The sequence below is a fragment of the Hordeum vulgare genome, chromosome 4H (assembly GCF_904849725.1).
Source record: "Hordeum vulgare subsp. vulgare chromosome 4H, MorexV3_pseudomolecules_assembly, whole genome shotgun sequence".
Classification (NCBI taxonomy): domain Eukaryota; kingdom Viridiplantae; phylum Streptophyta; class Magnoliopsida; order Poales; family Poaceae; genus Hordeum; species Hordeum vulgare.
Genome location: NC_058521.1, coordinates 173501296 through 173513000, shown reverse-complemented (window position 1 = coordinate 173513000; position 11705 = coordinate 173501296). Strand labels below are relative to the sequence as shown.

At 46.1% G+C, this 11705-nt stretch overlaps 1 protein-coding gene across 1 annotated transcript; it reads right to left on the bottom strand.

Annotated features, from left to right (window-relative positions):
- Positions 1-3023: 3023 nt before the first annotated feature.
- LOC123450382 lies at positions 3024-9259 on the bottom strand. Its single transcript, XM_045127667.1, has 2 exons — positions 9149-9259; positions 3024-3551 (listed from the first exon to the last, which is right to left on the bottom strand). The coding sequence occupies exons 1-2, from the start codon at positions 9257-9259 to the stop codon at positions 3024-3026; spliced, it is 639 nt and encodes a 212-aa protein (XP_044983602.1).
- Between the last annotated feature and the right edge of the window lie 2446 nt (positions 9260-11705).

Below are 11705 nucleotides of genomic sequence, written 5' to 3'. Positions count from 1 at the left end.
ATTATATGTGGATGACATATTGCTGATTGGAAACAACGTGGAGTTTTTGGAGAGCATAAAGGATTACTTGAATAAAAGTTTCTCTATGAAGGACCTAGGAGAAGCTGCTTACATTCTAGGCATTAAGATCTATAGGGATAGATCGAGACGCCTGATAGGACTTTCACAAATCACATACCTTGATAAAGTTTTGAAGAGGTTCAAAATGGAACAGTCCAAGAAAGGGTTCTTGCCAGTTTTACAAGGCACGAGATTGAGTAAGACTCGGTGCCCAGCAACTGATGAAGATAGAGAGCATATGCGCTCCGTCCCCTATGCTTCAGCCATAGGTTCTATCATGAATGCACTGTTGTGCACTAGAACGGATGTTAGCCTGGCCATAAGTATGGCAGGTAGGTTCCAGAGTAATCCAGGAGTGGATCACTGGACGGCGGTCAAGAATATCCTGAAGTACCTGAAAAGGACTAAGGAGATGTTTCTCGTATATGGAGGTGACAAAGAGCTCGCCGTAAAAAGTTACGTCCATGCAAGCTTTGACACAGATCTGGTCGACTCTAAGTCGCAAACCGGATACGTATTTATTCTTAATGGGGGTGTGGTAAGCTGGTGCAGTTCCAAGCAAAGCGTCGTAGCAGATTGTACATGTGAAGCGGAGTACATGGCTGCCTCGGAGGTGGCTAAGGAGGGTGTCTGGATGAAGCAATTCATGACGGATCTTGGAGTGGTGCCAAGCGCACTGAATCCAATAACCTTGTTCTGTGACAACACGGGTGCCATTGCCTTAGCAAAGGAACCACGGTTTCACAAGAAGTCCAGACACATCAAACGACGCTTCAACCTCATCCGCGACTACGTCGAAGGGGAGGACGTGAATATATGCAAAGTGCACACGGATCTGAATATAGCAGACCCGCTGACTAAACCTCTTCCACGGGCTAAGCATGATCAACACCAGAACTGTATGGGTGTTAGATTTATTACAATGTAATTCACATGATGATGTGAGGACTAGATTATTGACTCTAGTGCAAGTGGGAGACTCTTGGAATTATGCTCTAGAGGCAATAATAAATATAGTTATTATTATAATTCATGTATCAAGATAATCGTTTATTATCCATGCTATAATTGTATTGAATGAAGACTCGTTTACATGTGTGGATACATAGACAAAACACTGTCCCTAGCAAGCCTCTAGTTGGCTAGCCAGTTGATCAAAGATAGTCAGTGTCTTCTCATTATGAACAAGGTGTTGTTGCTTGATAACTGGATCACGTGATTAGGAGAATCACGTGATGGACTAGACCCAAACTAATAGACGTAGCATGTTGATCGTGTCATTTTGTTGCTACTGTTTTCTGCGTGTCAAGTATTTGTTCCTATGACCATGAGATCATATAACTCACTAACACCGGAGGAATACTTTGTGTGTATCAAACGTCGCAACGTAACTGGGTGACTATAAAGATGCTCTACAGGTATCTCCGAAGGTGTTCGTTGAGTTAGTATGGATCAAGACTGGGATTTGTCACTCCGTGTGACGGAGAGGTATCTCGGGGCCCACTCGGTAATACAACATCACACATAAGCCTTGCAAGCAATGTGACTTAGTGTAAGTTGCGGGATCTTGTATTACGGAACGAGTAAAGAGACTTGCCGGTAAACGAGATTGAAATAGGTATGGGGATACTGACGATCGAATCTCGGGCAAGTAACATACCGAAGGACAAAGGGAATGACATACGGGATTATATGAATCCTTGGCACTGAGGTTCAAACGATAAGATATTCGTAGAATATGTAGGATCCAATATGGGCATCCATGTCCTGCTATTGGATATTGACCGAGGAGTCTCTCGGGTCATGTCTACATAGTTCTCGAACCCACAGGGTCTGCACACTTAAGGTTCGACGTTGTTTTATGCGTATTTGAGTTATATGGTTGGTTACCGAATGTTGTTCAGAGTCCCGGATGAGATCACGGCCATCATGAGGGTTTCCGGAATGGTCCGGAAACGAAGATTGATATATAGGATGACCTCATTTGATTACCCGAAGGTTTTCGGAGTTACCGGGAATGTACGGGGAATGACGAATGGGTTCCGGGAGTTCACCGGGGGGGCAACCCACCCCGGGGAAGCCCATAGGCCTTGAGGGTGGCGCACCAGCCCTTAGTGGGCTGGTGGGACAGCCAAAAGGGCCCTATGCGCATTGGAAGAAAAATCAAAGAGAAAGGAAAAAAAAGGAGGAGCTGGGAAGGGAAGGAAGGACTCCCACCCACCAAACCAAGTCTAACTCGGTTTGGGTGGGGAGACCTTCCCCCCTTGGCTCGGCCGACCCCCTTGGGGCTCCTTGAGCCCCAAGGCAAGGCCCCCCCTCTCCCACCTATATATACGGAGGTTTTAGGGCTGATTTGAGACGACTTTTTCACGGCAGCCCGACCACATACCTCCACGGTTTTTCCTCTAGATCGCGTTTCTGCGGAGCTCGGGCGGAGCCCTGCTGAGACAAGGTCATCACCAACCTCCGGAGCGCCGTCACGCTGCCGGAGAACTCTTCTACTTCTCCGTCTCTCTTGCTGGATCAAGAAGGCCGAGATCATCGTCGAGCTGTACGTGTGCTGAACGCAGAGGTGCCGTCCGTTCGGTGCTAGATCGTGGGACTGATCGCGGGATAGTTCGCGGGGCTCATCGAGGGACGTGAGGACGTTCCACTACATCAACCGCGTTCACTAACGCTTCTGCTGTACGGTCTACAAGGTTACATAGATCACTCATCCTCTCTCATAGATGGACATCACCATGATAGGTCTTCGTGCGCGTAGGAAATTTTTTGTTTCCCATGCGATGTTCCCCAACAATGCCATCAGATAGGATCAGGAACACCCATTAGGTGAAGTACTAGTGCTTGAGCTGCTTAATCTGATGATGGGTATGGCCTGTCCTGCAACAAGATTAACTGGACACTCAGATTAATGGATGGATTAGACAGTAATAAGACATACTGGTGGATGAATTGGACAGTCAGACAGATAGACGGATGAAAGGTTTGGACTTTGGACAGACCGGGGAGATGTAGGCGAGGTTGATGTGCTTCACGGCGAGGTTGAGGACCGTGCACCCGCGGTCCAGGAAGTTGAGCGCCTTGTCCAGGTCGACGTCGGTCTTGGGCTTGACGTCTGACGAGGAGGCATCATGCTTGCCGTCGGGGTGAGGTGGGCGGGAGCCGACGAGGTGCTCGATGCAGTGCGGGATGTGGTACTCTTCGGGCAGCTTCACGGTGAAGAGCGCGACCTCGACGTGGGCCAGGGGATTGGGCTGGGTGGTGGGGCGTGTCGGGAGGCGCCGCGTGAGCAGTGTGTCGTGGAGCTGGTCATCCGGCATGACGACAAAGGAGGGGTTCATGGCGAAGCGGCCGCCGTTCTGGACGGCAATCTCGAGGCAGGTTGTGAGCGCGCGGGCACCGTACTCCATGTCGATGTAGTAAACCTTCCAGAGGTTCGTGGCAAGGTCCCGGAGCTTGGCATCGTCGGGGGCGTCGGCCTGGAGTTGCTCGAGGTGGGGACAGGGAGGAGGTGGGGATCGGGAGGGGGGCGGGGACGGGGAGGAGGTGGCGGCGGCGGTAAGGAGATGGGGACGAGGGATCAAGGGTGGGATGGGGGATCTGAGCTAGGGTTTGGGCTATGGGTGGGGTTATTTTTTTCAGTATTTTTTTTCTGTAGATAGATGGATCGATGGATGTGGGATGGAGAGATGGATGGATGGATAGGCGCCATGTCATCGATCTGTGGGAAGGGTTCTGATTGGGTTGGAAAATCAGTGCTTAAAATAGTTTCCAAGTACTAAAAATAGAGGAATGTTGTGAAGCATCTCTCAAAAATGTTTTTCAAAAGGGCACCGCACAATTTTTTTTACTAAATTTAGACCACATTTTACGGATGCGGACCAATTTGTATGCATTTCTGATCTTTATAGCTATTTTTAATTATTTTCCGAATGGTAAAATTTGGTTTTTTTGTAAAGAACCTACCAAATATTGGTTGCAAAATTGAACTCCATCAATTTTCTAAAATATTAGTACATAATTAATATATAATTGACCAAATGATTGTGTGTCAAAAGCTTTTATCCATCTCTCGTGAAAAAGAAAATTTTCTGCCGATTCAGCTGGAAGCAGGTCAAATTTGAACTCCAACTGCCTCATAGTTTGCTATTTATTTTTTCAAAAACTATTTCTAGGTACAAAAGCATCTATTTCTTCATAGATACTCCAAAATATTTGCAAAAATCAAGCCCTAGCTACGAACGGCCATACCCGCCGTTTTGACCGTTTTTTGAAATGGGCATGCAAAATTCAAAAAAATCAAAAAATTGGCAAACCTTCTCATTGTGTCACTATATGTGACAAAGCTACCACGTAATATAATAAACTTGTAATAGGTCAATTATTTTTGAAAAGTGTTCTTAGAAATGGGCTATCAGGTGTGAAGATTCATGACTTTCAAGCCAAATGATCAATCTTATGGCCACATTCATGGCATAGTTTGTCCAAATGATCTCGTATTGTGCACAAGGGTGCGTATTGGAATGGCAAACAATGTTTCCTAAGAAATTTTTCATTTTCGTTGGACGGAAAATTCATTTTCCATTTTTCGAGTACCCAAAATGAGTTTTTTTGTGAAGGACCTACCATATATTTGTTGCAAAATTAGATCAAATCATTTTTCTAACATACTAGGACATATTTAATGTTCAATTGGCCCAATGGTTGGGTGTTAAAGACTTTTATCAACCTCTCGTGAAAAGACAAATTTTCGTTGAATTAGTCGGAAGTAGGTCAAATTTGAACTGCAGCTACATTATAGTTTGCTCTTTATTTTTCTCAAAAATCATTTCTAGGTACACAAGTATCTATTTAATCATAGAAACACCAAAATATTTCAAAGATTCAACCACTAGGTAGGAAAGGTCATACCCGCTGTTTTGACCACATTTTGAAATGGCCATTAAAAAATCAAAAACAAATCAAAAAAATGGAAAACCACTGCATTATGTCATTATAAGTGACAAAGTTTTCATTTTCCTTGTATGTAAAAATTATTTTCCATTTTTCAAGTGCCTAAAATGAATTTTTTTCTGAATGACCTACCATATATTTATTTCAGAATTGGACCAAATCATTTTTATAAAATAGTAGGCCATATTTAATGTACAATTGACAAAATGGTTGGGTGTTAAAAGCTTTTATCCACCTCTCGTGAAAAAGACAAATTTATGTCGATTCAGCTGGAAACTTGTTAAATTTGAACTGCAGTTGCATTATAGTTTGCTCTTTATTTTTACCAAAAATCATTTATAGGTACATAAGTACCTATTTAATCAGAAATTCATGGTGTGGTGGGTGTTAAATAAATAAAAATAGCACTTTCTTCAGAAAGTGCTATTCTGAACAGAATAGGAAAATAAATATTGTTGAATTATATTTGAACTATGGAAGGAAGGGTTTTCACATATTTGAGGAATATATGATCAAAAGTATTTATGAATTTTTTTCGAGAATTTTTGGAATGACAGCATAGTAGGTTGCTTCAGAAACTAGGATGAGGTGGGATAGAATGGACCTACGAGTGACATGTAAACATAGTTAGAATATGTTATGACATTTTAATAATCATCGTAAAAGTTATGACGATCTCATCTTATGCGGTTACGACGTTTTTGACTCACATCGTCGTAATTTATATGTAGTTTTGATCCCCTCAAGCGGCTTAAGACAATCTCGGATGAAATCGTCATATATTTATGACGAATTCATCAACGACATCTTAAAGAACGTCATGTATGAGCATATTTCTTGTAGTGTCCAATGTTGTCCCCTCTGCATGGCCCCCTCCTAAAGAAGAAGTTGGCACTGGGGAAGAAGGTGGGGGGAGCTCCCCGTCTCCTCCGGCTATGAACTCAACGACGACCGCGGCCCCTTTGGCCTCTCCCAATACTCTCGATGGAGCCGCCACCTACTCCTACGGCTGAAGCTGTGGCATGATCCAAATAAGAACTCCTCGCGGCTCCGACTGCGGATGGTGGCCGCCCTCGCCCTCCATCCATGGATAGGGGAGAGCGCCACCTAAGGATGAAGAAACCAGGAAGGACAGGCTATGAGGATCTGCGTCCCAGGTGTGAGATGGATGAGCATTGCCCATCACGTATCCCCAGATTTATAGGGAAGGGGAGCGCGGGGGCTGGCTCTCGTCCACTCCAAGGGTCGCCCCCCTCTTGAACAATCCCTCTGCCCACGGTCACGGGCGAACAGGGAACCACCCTGTTGCACCAATACGTGGAAAGCTCGTCCCTGCGATGACCTAAACTTTAAGGCCACGATCGCCACTTGCCAGACCACTACCGCGGATGCAACGTACATGGCGGGAACGGTTCGGGAAGTGGGTCGGCTCTGCGCACACGCGGCCATATCGACCACCCCTCGCACAACTTCCACGTCGCGCATTCAAGGGCGCGCAACAGAAACTTGGCAGCCAAAGTAAAAGCCCAACAACGCCTCGAATCTCGGTCGTGCGTGCTTGTGCACTATTTGGGCCTAGCCCAACAACACCTCGCACGCGTGTATGGCCTAGGCCCGGGGGCTCCTGTCGGTGCGCTAAAGAATGGGCCTTTAGCACCCATGACTTGTGCACGGACGGTAGTAGCCCGCGGCAGGCCCTGCGAGGGATGACGGGAAACATAGTTGAAGCATTGAAAAATCACTTAGACTGAGAGGAAGACGCCATCTCTGGCAAGCCTCTTTTGTCGGGGGAGGCCAGCACAGACCCGGCAAGACAACAACCCCGGTAAGGCCGCACCCATTCGCGGTAAGGTTTTCTCGGAGCCCGCGGAAGATTACCATGAAGGAACTCGAAGTCTCATGCGAGAGGACCAAAGACATCGACCCCGGCAAGCCCCTTTGCTGGGGAAGCGAGTGAAGCACCAGCAAAACCCTTGTCGGGGGAGCCACCAATGCTCTAGTGGGTTACACTAGCAGCAGGGCCCCGCCGCGTCCTTGTGCCAGCACAACAGCCAGCTGCCCCTAGCCACTCGATACGTGTCGAGTTGGAGGACGTGTGTAGAGCGGTACCTAAGAGCATAGTGCCGATGGGATGCACCCTTGTCCCATCTCTGGGACATCTGACGAAGCATTAAATGCGTCTGCTAAGACGCTAGAAGCAATGTACCGCAATACGTAACTTGTGGGTGCACTGTTCCACTGTCCACCCCTGAGAACCCTGTGCCTCCACTGTTGGAGAACCCTTCCACCTATAAAATGAGGCCCTGTGCATGCACATCAAAAGGTTAGCGAGTCAACAAACAGACACCTAGCTGCTCATCACCTTTACATCATACCAATAAACACGAAGCACGAGTAGAATTTTACGCCTCAAAGCGGCCCAAACCTGGGTAAAAACCATCGTGCCCCGACCTCTTTGTCTGCTCTTGGTGCATCCGCCTCCCAAGCCAAACCACAAGGGATCCCCAGGTCCAATAGGTTCCCGTGTTCCATGACACTACTCTGTTCTAAGTCGAGGAGTCATAGTAGTTCGAAACATTCTTAGGTTGTGGTTGGGCCTACGAATTGGATGTACGACCCAATCGGGACCGTCATGTGGCCCAGATCACATCGTTTGAGGCCATGTTGGAATCCCCGGCCGGACTTCCATTATGTGTTCCAACTCAAATAGGCGATTGCCTTGGACATGAGTCATTGTAAGTTAACATTTGTGGCCGATTCCCTCGCTGGGCTTCTGCTTCAAGGTTGCCGAGGTGCTTGTTTTATGTGCACATGGCGATACGTGGCGGGAGCATGTGTGATAAAGTACACCCCTTTAGGGTAACAATCTATCCGAATAGCCGCGTCCTTGGATACAGACTACTTAGATACTTGAATGGTTCATACACAACTTTAACGAATACTTTAAATGGTCAAGATAAGTGTGGGTGCTATGGATGGCCTTCTCGTAGGATGATGAGAGGGGATCAATGGTAGTGTATTGATGTGGTGGATATGTGGACTCGTGTATGCTTTCTCGTAGGGAGACGAGAGAGGTATGAAACATTGTCGTAGTCTAGGACTGCCAAAGGTCAAAGCTTGCATTTGTGTAGTAAACCCCATAATCCCGTTCATTGAGACTTGATGCATAAGTAGTTAGTTCTGATATAAGTCTTAATGAGTACCTTCCTACTCACTATTGCTGATTTACATCTTTGAAGAGATAGACGTTATTTTCTCTATGTTTACCTCTTGACGTTAACATTGATGGATCATCTAGCGCACCCAGATAGTGGTCTGGCTCCTATGGTAGGGTCGTTGTAGTTTTTCACGCTCTTCGAGATGCTTTTAATAGATGTCTATACCAACACATGTAACTTCCGCTCGATGTTTGTTGCTATGAACGTTGGGTTATGTGAGCCCCCTTTGTTTGTAACATTATACTATGTTGGCTCTTGGGAGCCTTCTAAATAAATGATGGGTTTTAGAGTTATGTTGTGATGCCATATTGTATCTAGACATATCATGCATATTGTGTGTATGCTTGAAATGCATTGGTATGTGTGGGATTCGTCACCTAGTTGTGTGCCTATGGTAGCCTGCTCTACCGAAAAATGTCTATTTGTGCTTCCACTAAGCCTTGGTAGCTTGTTGTTGCTCCGGACACATTGATTGACAGACATGTATGATTCTTTGCTGATGCATTTGTCCCTACGGGAAAATGTCAAGCGGTGTACCGGAGTCCATGTAGCTTGCAACACCTCGTCTACACACGCTGATGATCGACACATCCATTGCTGGGTTATTTATGCATGTTCCTGTATGGTTGTGCCACTTGGGATTATAACTAGCCATATCAACCCAGCTTCTCTGACATATGATTACTCTCGACATAATCGTATACGTGAGCCAAAAGGTGCAAACGGTCCTGGCCAAGGTAAGGTCGAGCCATGGTGATTGCCGTGCCTGAGGACACAAAGTCATATGATGTGTTACAAGCTGTATTCGTATGGCTTAGGATCGGGGTCTCGACAAGATGCTTTGATGGCTCCTCCCCGGACTTATCGCAGCTTTGTTCGAGGGTATGATCGCCATTGTGGTCGGGTGTGTCCACCATGTAGAGGTCGTAGGTGAAGGTGGCAGTCCACTGCCTGGTATTTACAGGAGTTGGGTCATCGGCCTCACTATCCATGTCTTCAACATCCTCGGATGCGTAATCCAACATGTTGGTTAAGTCTTCGACGGTGGCTACCAAGTGGGTGGTGGCACTACTGGAAAACAGTTTTTTGCCATCTGCCTAGTCTTTGCCGTCTGCTAGCTGATGGCAAAGAGTGTCTTTGCCGTCAACTTCAGCAAAACAGACGGCAAAGCACAGGCTGATGACATAGAGTGTTTTTGCCATCAGTCACATCTTTGTCGTGTGCTAGCGGACGACATAGAGTCTGGAGGCAAACGACAAAGATGTAGATGGGCCCACCTGACCGCAGGGTGGTTAGGTCAAACTGGAGTCATACCTTTGTCGTCTGCTAGCGGACGACAAAGAGTCCGGAGGCAGACGACAAAGAGTCTAGACTCTTTGCCGTCCGCCGGGAAACGGCAACGCGCTAACTCCGTTAACGGCTCCTTCCCCCCACCCCGCCCCTCTCTCTCTCTGTAACGGTCACCCCGCGCGCCCCTCTCTCTCCCAATCCACGCGCCCCTCTCTCTGTAACGGCCGCTGCCGCCCCCGTCGCGCCGCCGCCCCTGTTGCCCCCGCCGCCGCCCCTGTCGCCCCCACCGCCGCCCCTGTTGCCCCTGCCGCCACCGTCGCGCCACCACCACCGTCCCGCCGCTGCCCCACCTCGCCCCCGCTGCCGCTGCCCCACCACCGTCGCGCCGTCGCCCCTGGCGCCCCCGGCGCCGCCCCGCCACCGCCAACACCCCGGCCCCTCCATAGCCGCCCCTCCCGGTGAGCCCCCACCCCCCCACCCGCATTATTTTTTATTAGTTTTATTATTTTTTAGAAGTTTTAGTAGTTTTAGTAGTTGTTATTGTTAGTAGTTTTAGTGGTAGATTTAGTTAGGTCAGTAGTTTTAGTTAGGTTAGTTAGGTGGAGGAGGAGAAGAGGAGAAGAGGAGGAGCAGGAGGACGAGAAGAGGAGAAGAAGAAGAGGAGTAGGAGGAGGAGGAGGAGGAGGAGGAGGAGGAGAAGAAAAAAATAAGAAGGAGAAGAAGAAGAAGAAGAAGAAGAAGAAGAAGAAGAATAAGAGAACAAAAAAATAAGAAGGAGAAGAAGTAAAGAAGAAGAGAAGAAGAAGAGAATAAGAAAAAAAATAAGAAGGAGAAGAAGAGAAAAAAGAAGAAGAAGTTGATTTTTTATTGTTTCGTATTTAGTGGTAGGTAGATTCTTTTTTAGTTACTTAGTGGTAGATTCTGTTTTTGCTATAGTGGTAGATTCTGTTTTTGTTATTTTTTTGCTGTTTAGTGCTATCTAGGTTTAGCGATAGGTTTAGTTAGCTTGGTTAGTTAGGTGAGTTAGTTAGTTAGCTTAATAGAAAGAATAGGAAGAATAAGAAGAGGAGGAGGAGGAGAAGAGGAGAAGACGAGGAGGAGGAGGAGGAGGAGGAGAAGAAGAAGAAGAAGAAGAAGAAGAAGAGGAGGAGAAGACAAAAATAAGAAGGAGAAGAAGAAAAGAAGAAGAAAAGAAGAAGAGAAGAAGGAGAGAAGAAGAGAAGAAGAATACCTTCTCCTCCTCCTTCTTCTCCTCCTTCTCCTCCTCCTCCTTCTCCTTCTTCTTGATTTCTTATTCTTCTTCTCCTCCTCCTCTTTCTTCTCATCTATCTTATTCTCCTTACCTTATTTCCCCCCAACAATGAGGTAATTCGCCCATTTAGCTACAAAATGGCATGAAAACCTTGGTTAGCTCATGAATGTTATATTCTTAACTTGTTTTCCTCCAAAATGACATAATGAGAATATTTGTGTTGATCGGGTGGATTTACATGTGATAGTTGTCTCGTCGCTGTGAGGTCTGCTGTACACGACGCTATAAGTATTTACATGTTATTCTTAACTACAAGGAATATGCTAATACACGATGCTATATTTTCGTCGCTACATTGTCATGGTTTTTAGTTTATGACGATCTCACGATGAAAAACCAAGCATCGAAAATGGAGCGTCACAAATGAACAGTAGCGACATTTTGATCAAAATCGTCGTAACCTTTACGACGATTCCTGGATTGTCGTAACCTTTAAGACGATCCTAAATCGTCGTTGGCAATCTAACCTAGTCCTACATGGCAAATTTATGACGATCAAAACGTCATGGTTGAAATCAGCCCAACCCTTTTCAATTGATCACATTTTTTTGGGCTTTTTCTTATTGAGCTTCTTTTTAAGCATTAGCCTATTTATAGCCACTTTTAGTTTTTTGGTTCGAATTTTTTTTTGGGCCTGGCCTTTTAGTGCCCAAATATATTTGGTCCAGTTTCAGTTTTGGCCTTTTTTCATTTTTGAATTCAGCAAATTTTTTTTCTTTTATGCTGCCCATACAACTTTGAAGCCCATACACATAAATCTGAGCCCATAGAACTTTGAAGCCCATACACATAAATCTGAAGCATCTCAGCTCATATCACAATGTTTGAAGCACAACCACAAATATATAGCCCACACCATAAATCTAATA

Bases quoted from the DNA above. Each gene is read 5' to 3' on its own strand.
- LOC123450382 (XM_045127667.1), bottom strand. From the start codon at position 9,259: ATGTTGGATTACGCATCCGAGGATGTTGAAGACATGGATAGTGAGGCC. The intron at 3,552-9,148 runs GTGGACACACCC...CCCCACCTCGAG, and splicing joins TCACCTACGACCTCTACATG to CAACTCCAGGCCGACGCCCC.